This window comes from Xenopus laevis, chromosome 8L (assembly GCF_017654675.1).
Source record: "Xenopus laevis strain J_2021 chromosome 8L, Xenopus_laevis_v10.1, whole genome shotgun sequence".
NCBI classification, from domain to species: domain Eukaryota; kingdom Metazoa; phylum Chordata; class Amphibia; order Anura; family Pipidae; genus Xenopus; species Xenopus laevis.
Genome location: NC_054385.1, coordinates 99,853,058 through 99,865,879, shown reverse-complemented (window position 1 = coordinate 99,865,879; position 12,822 = coordinate 99,853,058). Strand labels below are relative to the sequence as shown.

Genomic DNA, 12,822 nt, shown 5'->3' with positions numbered 1-12,822 from the left:
AAGCCTTAGGTCCCGAGCCTTCTGGATAACAGGTCCCATACCTGCATTCCCTCCCTTGCTAAAAAGATATCCAACCCCTTCTTAAAGCTATCTAATGCATCAGCCTGTACAACTGATTCAGAAAGAGAATTACACTTCTTCTACATCTTCTATCAGGTTCATTTAATCATTCTATATATTTATGTTGGACTGCTCAAAAGCAAGCACAGGGAGCAGCTGAGGCATCCCCAAGATATTAGTCTTATATACAGATCTACCTAGTGGCCAAAGCTGTACTTCACTGTCCCTGTCTCCCCAAGACACTGGAGAGAAAGAGATTTAGTATTTACTATCAGAATATTTCCTTTTTCAATAATTTTGTCCTGATAATCAGTAGCCAGACTCAAATCAAATGCTTGTGACGGCCGTTGTGTAGACCTGAATACTTGGCTGATGTCTGCAGTTTGAACTTGGACTGCAAAATGATTAGTAACATCGTGCGACTGCAACTGCATTGGACAATTTATTGTCCATGGATGACACCATTTTTACAAAGCTTTCTCAAATTGGAATATGCAAGTTAGGGTTTGCAGTCAGTCTGGTGTTGAGATGAATCTTTGGAGGAGACTATTTGCCCAAATGGTTTTATGGATGGTATTATGCCGAATAGAATCCATCTGATAAAAGTACATAGAAGAGCATTGATACATTAATCAGTGGGCTCAATAAGCTTCGAGGGGTTACACAAGATCTTTTTACCCAACTGACACTTATGCATGACCACAGACTAGATGAATGTGCAACGGATTGTCAACCCTTTTTCCTCATTAGGTGACTCTGCAATCAGCTTAGGCAACTGGATGTTTGATGAGCAAGCTCTGCAAGAATATATATTACTGTGCTGCCAGTGCCCCAGTGGTGGCTTGCTTGATAAACCTGGCAAGTAAGTTCTACTTGGCATTACTGAAATCTCCTCTAGCAGCTCTATCTGTTCACTTATTGTTTACCTTTGTTTTCTCTTAGATCTAGAGACTTTTACCATACTTGCTACTGTCTGAGTGGGTTATCCATAGCACAACATTTTGGCAGTGGGGACATTTTACATGAAGTCATAGTGGGAGTAGCAGAAAACCGATTGGTAAGAGCAACTCTTTCTGCCTTAGTACCTGCAACACTGAGTGACACATACAAATGGTTTGTACCTCGCAGTACTGTTAGATTTTGCAGATTTGGCTGAAAGCAGTCGATCATTTATCAAGCTGGTGCATTAGCAAAGTGCAGGGGGGTTATTCTTTCATTCCGCAGGTTAGTACTTGTACAGTAGCTTAGTAAGTGGTTATACCTCTGGCTGTACTTCTATGTTGATGAAGAGCATTTATGAGGTGAAACAATAATGTTTGCCTCGCCTTGTGCTATACTGACTTGCATTTCACTGCTTTGAAAAGTACTGCCCCCATGGCAAATGCCCACAGCACCACAATATTAAATTAAACTGTAATCAGTTAGCTACGGAGCAGTATTTAATTCGCTAGCGGAGTAGACCTACTCTAGCGCTATTTCGCACCCGAAGTTGCGCTCTGGCGAAGGGACGTAACTACGCTAATTCACGAACTTGCGGATTTTATTGACCGTTACCTCTTGCGCCAGACTTTACTTTGCCAGCTCAGACCAGGTAAAGTGCAATAGAGTAGATAGGAGTTTGTCAAAAAAAAGTTGAACGTTTTTCTAAGTCCCAAAAAACGCTGGCGTATTTTACTTTTTACTGGTTGATAGGCTGAAAAAGATCGTGATATTTTTTTGGTGTACCCTCCTTCCCCCTTACATTTGGCACCTAAACTATACAGTGAGCACATGTGTAGGGTAATTTAAAACCTCTATTAAATTAAGTTTCCCTGGCCTTGCGTAGTGTAATGTAGTTGCTGCAGCATACACGTCCATTGTACTTTAACTGCAAGCCGTATGCTAATTAGGCATCGCTAGCGTAACTTTGGACTGCTTATCATATTATCACAAGCGCACCTTCACACGCATTCGGTAACCTGTGCGCAACTTCGGATCTTCGTGAATTTGCACAGCCCTGGCGAAGTGCGGCAAAGCCGTTGCTAGCGATTTTCAGCGCATAGTGAATTTGCCCCTATGAATCAGTTTAGTTATTTGGCCTTAAAGGGGAACTATTGCCTAAATGAACATTTTATATAAGCTTCCTCATACTGAAGTAAGAAACTTTCCAAATACATTCAATTTAAATTTCTGAAATAATCAAGTTTCTATTCACTATTCCTCTTTCATCATCTGTTTCTCTTCATTCTGTCTTTATGCAGCAGTTGGGTGTCAGATGAATGATCCAATATATCTTATAGGGGGGGCTCCCTTTCCTAGCAGATGTATTAGAGCTCACTCAAATAACCAATTCCAGTACAAACAAAATAACTGCCCTTTGTACAAATCCTGCATGTAGAGAGACATGATGTCTGGTGATTTTAATAGTGAGCTCTAATAAATCTTCTAGGCAAAAGGAGCCCCCCTATAAGATATATTGGATCATTCATCTGACACCCAACTCCTGAATGAAGTGAAACAGATGATAGTGAAGATGACCTTGATTTCAGAAATGGTACAGAATGTTTGATTGATTGTATTTAGAAAGTTTCTTATTTTAGTATGCTGAAGCTTATATTAAATCTTCATTTTAACAATAGTTGGACTTTAAGCAAATCAATTTGAACTAATTTACATAAAGGAGAATTCAACCCGTAATAAAAAAAAAAAAGAGAACTAAACCCCCGTAATCGAAAATCCCCATCCCCTTCTGTCCATTGGCCCCCCCTCAATACTTTCTCCCTTTTTAGTAACTCAGTGGAAAAAGTATCCCTGTCATGTACCTTGGAATAATTATGCAGCGTAGAGTAGCGGACTCTTCGACGCCATCTTCTGTATCTTCAGATAATCTTCTTTTCCAATCTGCGGAGCTTTCTGCGCATGCACAGTAGGCACGAAAAAGCTAAAGATACAGAAGATGGCGCCGGAGAGCTCCACTGTGCTACTCTGCATGAATACACCAAGGTACATGACAGGGACACTTTTTCCACTGAGTTACTAAGGAGGGAGAAATCAGTGAGGGGGCTAATGGACGGAAGGGGATGGGGATTTTTGATTAATGGGGGGTTTAGTCCTCCTTTAAGGTAACTCATTTAATGAATGTATAGCTCAGTGATCCCCAACAAGTAGCTCGTGAGCAACATGTTGCTCTCCAACCCCTTGGATGTTGCTCCCAGTAGCCTCAAAGCAGGGGCTTATTTTTGCATTCCTGGCTTGGAGACAAGTTTTGGCTGCATAAAACCAGCTGTACTGCCAAACACAGCCTCAATATAAGTTGACAATACACATAGGGGCTACCAAATGGCCAATCACAGCACTTACTTGGCACCCCAAGAACATTTTTCATGCTAGTGTTGCTCCCCATCTCCTTTTAATTCTGAATGTTGCTCATGGGTTCAAAAGGTTGGGGATCCCTGGTATAGCTTGTGTGTTCTTATAGTTCTATATTAGGTTACCTGTTCCTCTCTCCATTTTATTGTTCCAACAGCAACCGACCCATCCTGTGTACAACATTGGACCTGATAAAGTGGCTCAGGCAGTTGTGCATTTCATGAAGAAGGCAGTTCCAGAGACTCCAAACTCCAGTAAAAACTAGAAGAATATTGGTAAAGCCAGAGAAAAAAAAAAAACCACCTACTAGCATCACCATCCAGCCAACATCACAAGGGCCATACATCCTATGCAATAAGGCAGAAAAACGGTTCTCTAGTGTCTTATGGCATGCCCTTTTGTTGGCAGAAAGATCAGCAAACGATGAGGGGTTTTCTAGGATTTCTACTAGTAACCTAATAAATGCTTCACTGTGTGTAAAAGTATATGTAATACCAAAGCATGGAAACATCCAAAACCAGCAGGGACTAACAGCAATTTACATACATTTAATACTGAAATGACATTTGCTTATTGCGGGGGTTTGGATTATTATTTCTGTCTTTAGAATGATGTTCCCTTGTACTGGATTCTCATATGTTAAACGCATCTTTTCAAGCGCTCAGAAGAACAGCAGAAGTGTCTTAGTTCCAGGTAATGAAGATTGATGACATTTAGCACTTATATAGCAGACGGATGCCGGATAGATTGTGAACTCTGCTGCAGCTTAAGGGTAGAGACACACGTGGAGATTTAGTCGCCCGGCAACAAATAGCCTCTTCTTTGGGGGTGACTAATCTTCTCAAACTGCCTTCCCGCCGGCTAGAATCTAAATCGCCGGCGGGATGGCACTCTGAGCGCTTTGTTGTACGAAGTCGCTGAAGTTTTCCCGTGAGGCAATTTCAGCCGATTTCAGAAAACGAAGCTGGGCGACTAATCTCCCCGTGTGTGCCTGCCCTAACCCCCACCCCCCCATATACAACCAACTACACTTTATATAATCCCAGTACAGATATGGGACCTGTTATCCAGAATGCTCGGACATTGGGTTTTTCGGATAATAAGAGATCTTTCCATAATTTGGATCTTGATACCTAAGGGCAGGACTACTTGATGCGCTTGGCCCCAACACATCGCAATGAGACTAAACGCATGTCGGATGTTTTACATAAAACGGAAGTGAAGGAGAAATCGCATGTTACAACTACATTGATCCGACTGTCGGATGAAATCGTCGGATTAATGAAGTTGTAACATGCGATTTCTCATTCACCTCCGTGAATCAGACGCGTCGCATGCGTTTAGTCGCATTGAGGCGTGTCGGGTCCAAGCGCGTCATGTAGTCCTGCCCTTAAGTGTATTAAAAATCCTGTAAACATTCAATAAACCCAATAGGTAGGTTTTGCTTCCAATGAGGATTAATTATCTGTTTGGATCAATTACAAGGTACTGTTTTAGTATTACAGAGAAAAAGGTAATCCTTCTTTAAAAATTTTAAGGATTTTTTTTTTTAAATGGAGTCTATGGGAGACAGCCTTTCTGTAATTCAGAACTATCTGGATAACAGGTTTCTGGATAACAGGTTTCAGGATAACGAATCCCATACCTGTACAATGGGCAGTTCAGTGACTGGGGGGCAGGTGTGATTATTGGAGTTGTAGTTCTACAGCAGTAGGGATGTATTGGCTGCCTCCCTGCTGTAATTCATATGCTACAAAATATGGAATTATCTGCATTTAGTGAAGGTTAATGATTCTTGCACTTTCCAGCTTGTTTACAGATTTGTGACAAGGCTGCATTATGCGCATCAAACTATAACCTTGGTTCAACATTTAGTAATGATGCTGTTCTCAGGGCCCAAACATGCAGCCTGCTGTGAGCTCACTGTGACTAACCAACTCCAAGAGGTTGTTGCTCATTCTTCTCCATGACAACTCAAGAGTCCTTAGACTGTCAGGCTGCCGTAGCCCAGTAAATGCAGCTGTACAAACTAGAACTGAGTTTGGTCCAAGTCACATTCTGTATTTGGTACATGCACAGCATTTATTCCTCTCCATCAAATGTATTATTAAACTGTTGCAGAGGGGAAGTTACATTTATTTATTCTTGTTGGTATTGAGTGGTGAAAAAAATATGGAAGGAACATATTTTTACAATAAATGTGTGTGTGGGGGGTTTGCTAAAAATATATATTTTTTTAGAGGGATGAGAATAAACACCAAACAGGAAAGGTCATATTTAGGCCATAATGCTATTCTAAGACATTTAGGACAAAGACACGCTGCAATTTGGGGAGATTAGTCGGCAGACGACTAATCTCCCGAACTGCCTTCCCACCGGCGATTTACATTCTAGCCGGCAGGGGAGGCAGTTCGGGGAGATTAGTCACCCCGAAGAAGAGGAGATTTGTTGCTGGGCGACTAATCTCCACAAATTGCAGCGTCTCTCTGCCCTTACAGGCAGTGGTCATTTATCAACACTGGCCAAATTTGTTACCTATAATAACCAATCCGATTGCTGCATTCATTGTTCTTTTTGCACCTGGCTTTAAAAAGGTAATCACTGATTGGTTGCTATTCAGCAGACATTTACTTCAAGTAATGCTACTATGCAGAGAGGCACAAGACCTTTAATACTATGACCAGAGGTAAACAAGTTAGGGACCACCGTGTGGGGTTTATCTTGAGGTGGTATAGTGGCTTATCAACTCTATGATCATAACTTTGTAACTAAAAACCCCTGTCTTTGTGAACACATGCACTTGCATATATACTGAATTACTTACACAGGGGCCCAGGGAATGTGCACTGATTAATTTGGCCAAGTCAGTAGCACTTTCATTATACTTTAATACATTTTTACTTAGCCTTAGGAGTGCTCCCACAACCCCCCTTTTGTATTTGATTGGTTGCTATAGGTAACAGCCCATGGGCAAATTTGCCCAGTGTCAGTGACCCTGACAACCAAGACAGCATTTTTTATTGCATGTTAATAAGGGGCAGAATAGGATGGCAAATATTTAGAAAAAAAGTACAAAATGAAGATTGACTGAATAAACCATAACATATCCTGTGTAATTCCCATGTAAGGATTTATAGGTTCTCCTCTCAAAATGTCCTTTAGTGTTTGTACAAAAGGCACGGTATAATACAAGATCCCAGTGATTTCAGAGTTATGGATAGAGAAGACTTTGTTTGTTCTTTGTCAGCTTTTATTTTACACCCGGTAACTGGCATTAATACACTTTACCAGCCTGACTTTATAAGCTCTTTGTCAAAAATAGAACTGTATATTTATATTCGCTAATAAAAGTTTTCCTCGCAGGAATGTATAGAATGATAAAAATTACAAAACTGTCCAGTATCGTTTCACTGGGGAAAGACAAACCAATCAGCAACTGCACACGTTATGGTTTCCTTGTTGCCAAACATGAACCCAGTACAAAAAAAAACTAAGATTTGAATAAAGTAAGAAAAAGGAAAACAAATATCAACAGAGCTGGATCAGCCTAAATATATACAATATATTAAAAAAAAAAAAAAAAAAACAGCAACAAAAGGTAAAGCATCAGACTTGATTGCACACCTGTCCAGGAAGAGCTCGGGCTAAAAGAGGATCTTGTAGTAATCATCTTTATAACTGTATAGTACCAGCACTGGAACCCTGCAGGGAGACACACACCAGGTTATATACAAAATGATTACAAAAAAAAAAAAGGAAACTACTAGACTGGATTCTTTGATCTTAGAGATGAATTATATTAACTTAGCCAACAAAGAGCCACTCTTTCAAAATGGCCTTGCTCCCTGGTACCAGCCTTTCATTTGAGCAGTTGTGCAACATTTATTGCGATGAATGGCTGGTGTGCATTGATATTGTCCTTAAAGGGGAGCTATCGCAAACATGAAAATATAATATAAGCTGCATCATACTGAAATAAGAAGCTTTCTATATACAATCAATTAAATATTCTGCATCGTTTTTGAAATAATTAAGTTCATCTTCATTATTCCTTTCTCAGCATATGGTTCTATTCATTCTTCATGCAGGAGTTGGTGTCAGATAATCAGATGACAGTCAGATCCAATATATCTTATAGGAGGCTCATTTTGCCTAGAAGATCTATGAGAGCTCACTCTTAAAATTACCAGAAATCCTGTCTCTCTACATGCAGAATTTGTGCAAAAGGATTTTGTTAGATTTTTGTTTGTATTGCAATCAGTTATTTGAGTGAGCTCTGATATATCTGCTAGGAAAGGGAGCCGCGCATATAAGATGTATTGGATCTAACTGTCAATTCATATCTGACACCCAACTGCTGCATGAAGTGAGAATGAAGAGAAAAAGATGCTGAGAGAGGGATAGTGACTATAAACTAATTATTTCAGAAACTATATTTAATATTTAATTGATTGTAATTACAAAGTTTCTTATTTCAGTATGAATAACAAATAAAAAAAACAAAGAAATACAAAAAGTATTGTAGAATAGTGATGGGCGAATTTTATAATATTTCGGGACAAATTCGCCCATCACTATTGAAGAAGTGATACTTATATTGGCTGACAATAAAAATACATTGCAAGCAAGTCAGGCAAAATACAAATGAAAGCTAGAAAGGCACAGCATTTTATTTCAGTATGATGAAACTAATATTAAATTTTCATTTTCGCGATAGTTCCGCTTTAAGTAGTATTCACCTCAATAAGCACCTCTAAAGACACAATTTAGTGTATTTTTTTTGTATTAACCAATATATGTTTAGGAAGTTGGTTTAGGTCTCCATTCAGTTAGCCGAGATTATATGCAGATGGAGCATACTTGTATTGAGGTAACTGCCATGCATAATAAACTTCCATTCATGTCCGCAGGATAAAATGATGCACAAATAAGGGCTGTGTCAGCTGAATTATAATTACTCTGTGCTTGAGTAATTATACACCTAAATATTTGTTACCACATTTGTTCAGGAGATGGATCAAGGTGCCAAATTTGGTAAATTCAGTGTGACCAAATAAGGTCTACTGTCAACCCCAAAATAATAATTTGCCTAATAAAAGAATCCATAATTCTAAGCGACTTTCCAATATTAAACGCATTACAAATTTTCAGTGATTTTAAAGTTATTTGTAAAAACAATTGCTACTGAAAGCAGCATTTATTGTTACTTTTTAAACAATGTTCCAAAAGTCTTCGTTCAGTTAAACCGCTGCCTCGTCTTACATTGTATTAACAGCCTGAACCATCAGGACAGAGACTAGAAAGGGACAAACACTACTTTCAGTACATATACAAATAGCTTAAAAACCATAGCACATTTGTAATACTTTGGGATGCACCGAATCCAGGATTCGGCCTTTTCCAGCCGAATCCTTCTGCCTGGCCGGACCAAATCCTACACCTAATTTGCATATGCTAATTAGGGGTGGGGAGGGAAATCACGTGACTGTCACAAAACAAGGAAGTAAAAAATGTTTTCCCCTTCCCACCCCTAATTTGCATATGCAAATTAGGCGTAGGATTCAGTTTGGTATTCGGCCAAATCTTTCGCGAAGGATTCGGGGGGTTCAGCCGAATCCAAAATAGTCGATTCAGTGCATCCCTAGTAATAATTTGTATTTTGCACTGTTGCTAAAAATTGTTTTCTTTTATTAGGCAAAAATTTTTTTTGGATTGACATTCCCTTAAAATATTGCTGTCCTTATTTAGCAAAGAAGGGTAGCAGAATATCCTTTTGTGCTAAACGTTCCCATTGAACCCGAGCAGAGGCAATGTTTTCGGTGCAGGCACATTGAACAGCACAGGAGGAGTAGATTCTCGACCTGCTTTTCTCTATAGACCAAGATCTGCATAGCTTGGCACTAGCCTTATTGTCACTTTACATGACTTCCCTTTCTACCCAAGCCATCTTCTATTCATCTTCCACTCTCCCAATTCATACCATTGCCAAAGCTAACTCATTCACAATTCAAAAAATGAAGACCAACTGCAAACTGTAAGTATACGTCATACTACAAGTCAATTTGAAGTAGTACATATACAAGTACATATATCTCTGTGGGTTCCCTCATTTTTCTTCCTACACTTCAAAGACACAGGCAGGTTGACTGGTCCCTGATAAAACTGGCCCTGCTGTGTATGTGTGTATGAATGTGATTGGGATCTTCGACTGAAAGCTCCAGTGAATGATGTATAATCTCTGTAACGCGCTGCACAATGTCAGCATTATATAAAGGATCGTAATATACATTAACAACAACAAAAAGGATGACACGGTGTTCCCTTACAGATATAATGGGATGAAACAGCAGATTAATATAAATAGCTGTATTATTCCTTATTTCTGTCGGTCTCTATAGAACACACAGACACCTCCTTACCTCTTCTCTATTTTAATGGTGTATATTTCATCAAACACTGATTTCAGGTATCTCTGTTTTGGCAGGCGAGTCATCAGCATTTTCACTGATGCATTGAAAGCTTGTTCATCTGTGCACTGTTGAGAGGAATAAAATGTCATTTTAGCAGTGCTGCCAGTTTATTGTATTCTACCCTGGTTTCAACACATCTCATTACAGTTTTAGCTTAGTTACCTGCATTAACCCCACCATGGGCACGCTGGGACACTATGGGGTAAATTTACTAAGCAGCCATCGCAATACTTCAGCAGGCGGAAATTCGCTGACACAACGCTGATTTACTAAAATGTAAAGTTGCGTCCAGGGCGCCGAATGCTGCCGAATTTTTGCTAGCGTTACTTCGGCAATCAAAGCGAAGATGCGTTTGCGTTTAATTATGCCTAGCACAACTTCGTTAATTTGTATAAATTACATTACACAAGTCCAGGGAATCTTAAAGGGGACCCGTCACCCAAAAAAATTATTCAAAATCCTGTTTTATCAGATTAGTCAAGGAAAATGAACTTTAATTATACTATATAAATTATTTGAATCTTGTTTCCTTCAGTCTGGGATTTCAAAATTATAGCAAGCAGGCAGCAGCCATTTTGTGGACAGTGTTATTAAGGCAAGCCTTGTGTCAGCTCAGAATTTTGTTTGTGCACCAGAATGGGGGACCCGATGTCCATCCCCATGCCCTGGCCACACAGTTATTTGGTAAAGAGAACGGGGGGAATGTGTGGGGAGCAGTTACATCTAAGAAGTGCTGAATTGAAAGTGAAAGTAATTGTCTGCCCCGCCTCTATGCCACGGGCATAGAGGAGGGGCAGACAATATTTGATTGACAGCTGAGATTTTTAAATGAGCTTACAACAGCTATGAATGCTTAAATAAAAAATAGAAATTGGATTTCAAGTTTAATTTGAAAAGGACTTTTATTATACAGATTTTTGTGTCTGGGTGACAGGTCCACTTTAATAAAGACAATAGAGTTGTTATAATTCCCTACACATGAGCCCACTGTATAGTTTATGTTCCATATGTTAGAAAATGTATGGGGGAACCCGGTTACCCCAAAAAAATTTAAGGACTTTTGCAGGCTTTCACTCTGAAAAAAGGAAAAGATGCCAGCGTTTTTTGGGACTTTTTCCACTAAAAATATGATGTAAGTAACAGAAGATTGAGGAAGATCTCTGCACTCCACCTGGTCTGAGCTGGCGATAAACGTAACGTTCAGTAAAATCTGCATTTTAGTGAATTTGAGGAGTAACATACATTCACCAGAGTGACAATTCGCCTGGCGATAGAGTGCGAATGACTGCTAGCATCGGTCTCTTTCAGTAGCGAACTTACGCCTGCACCGGTTAGTAAATCAGTGAAGTGCCTGAAAGCGGTAACGCTGGTGAATCGTCGCCAGCATTAGTCACTTCTACCTTTAGTAAATCTGGCCCTATGTATTTTTATGCTTATCAGACCCTCCTGTTTTCACTTGCTCAGAAGAACAATTTTACATTTAAGTTCTTCATTGGGTATATGTCCACTTTAACCAGTGTGTATTAATCCCATAGTAAAATATGGTGAGGTGGTGTAGCCAGAACCAAAGAAAACCATTCATTCACAGTAAAGAGCAGCCATACAGAAGCCCCCCCCCCTCCCCCGGTCTGCCTGTGGCTTATAGGGAGATAGAATATAAATGGAATAAGGGGCTGTACAGTTCAGCAATGCCAGTGACAGCTGCGAATATAAACAGGAATCTGATAAAAGGCTTCTAGGACAGTACTCAATGCTAAATCAAGGAACTGACCAAAACATTGGAGAGGTCTCTGCAAGTGATCCTTTGTACAGTCCATGCTTACCTCTAAAGCTAACAAGTTCTGAATTGTTTCTTTTGGCAGATCAACCTAAAATAAACAGACAGACATCTTCAAAAAGAAATATAAGGTTAGAAGGTGCACACTCTATTAAACAATGTGAGGTGCTAATCCAGAGGAGGCCCCCCATACGGGTCTCCAAGGTTATAATAGTCAAAAATCAAAAGAAGGATTGCACACGCTCTCTTAAAATTTAAGTTTTATTACATCAACGAAAAGGTTACAAAAATCATAACTAAACAGGTATCATTAGCCCAATGTGTTTCAACCAAAGAATGGTCTTTCTCAGGGGCAATCAAAACATTTTGATTGCCCCTGAGGAAGACCATTCTTTGGTCAAAACGCGTTGGGCTAATGATACCTGTTTCGTTATGATTTTTGTATCCTATTTTTTAATGTAATAAAACTTTAATTCTAACAGAGCAATCCTTCCTAGGAATATTTTGGATATTTTTTTATGAACTCTGATTAAAGCAATATCTCATTCTCAATATACAGTATCTAGTATTTACTTTTGCTTTTCTCTCCCAGGTTAATTCTGTATGGGCAGAGACTTGGTCATACATAAGTGAATGAGTCAATATAGGGAATCCAGATTATGTAGTTAGTCACATACACAGCTCTGCTTGATGATAACCTGATGGCAAAAAATATAAAATAAATAACTTACTGCCAAAATTTCAATTTCACCATTTCTCTGCTGGAAATTTGTAATGAGAGTTTGAAGCTTTGCTAGCACCTGCAAAAGGAAAACACAACAATTTGTTTCTATTGCCCACAGTATATGAGACCTTATGTAACTTCTCAGAAGGAAACACTATTGTCACTCATAGATTCATTCGACACCAAAATAATGTGCGTCTGCTTATTGGTCTTTCATTCCCCCCCAAATACAGGTATGGGACCTGTTATCCAGAATGCTCGGGACCTGGGGTTTTCTGGATAACGGACCTTTTCATAATTTGGATCTTCATATTAGAAAATAATTTTAGCATTTAATAAACCAAATAGGATGGTTTTGTCCCAATAAGGATTAATTAATTATATCTTAGTTGGAATCAAGTACAAAGTACTGTTTTATTATTACAGAGAAAAGGGAAATCAGT

The 12,822-nt window shown here is 39.2% G+C and overlaps 2 protein-coding genes across 6 annotated transcripts in view; one reads left to right on the top strand and one right to left on the bottom strand.

The window, feature by feature from the left end:
* The window catches only part of fntb.L (farnesyltransferase, CAAX box, beta L homeolog), a 28,227-nt gene extending 24,046 nt beyond the window's left edge, over positions 1-4,181 (top strand). For all 3 annotated transcript variants that reach the window (XM_041573304.1, XM_041573303.1, XM_018229080.2), the window contains 3 exons: positions 811-922; positions 1,003-1,117; positions 3,566-4,181. In XM_041573304.1, the coding sequence (XP_041429238.1) occupies positions 811-922; positions 1,003-1,117; positions 3,566-3,673 (335 nt within the window). In that variant the 3' untranslated portion in view covers positions 3,674-4,181. The remainder of the gene's footprint in view (positions 1-810; positions 923-1,002; positions 1,118-3,565) is intronic.
* A 1,898-nt stretch (positions 4,182-6,079) lies between these two features.
* LOC108699198 (eIF-2-alpha kinase GCN2) overlaps positions 6,080-12,822 on the bottom strand; it is a 52,739-nt gene continuing 45,996 nt past the window's right edge. For all 3 annotated transcript variants that reach the window (XM_041573302.1, XM_041573301.1, XM_018231111.2), the window contains 4 exons: positions 12,387-12,455; positions 11,702-11,746; positions 9,828-9,943; positions 6,080-7,110 (listed from right to left, as the gene is read on the bottom strand). In XM_041573302.1, coding sequence (XP_041429236.1) covers positions 7,053-7,110; positions 9,828-9,943; positions 11,702-11,746; positions 12,387-12,455 — 288 coding nt within the window. In that variant the 3' untranslated portion in view covers positions 6,080-7,052. The remainder of the gene's footprint in view (positions 7,111-9,827; positions 9,944-11,701; positions 11,747-12,386; positions 12,456-12,822) is intronic.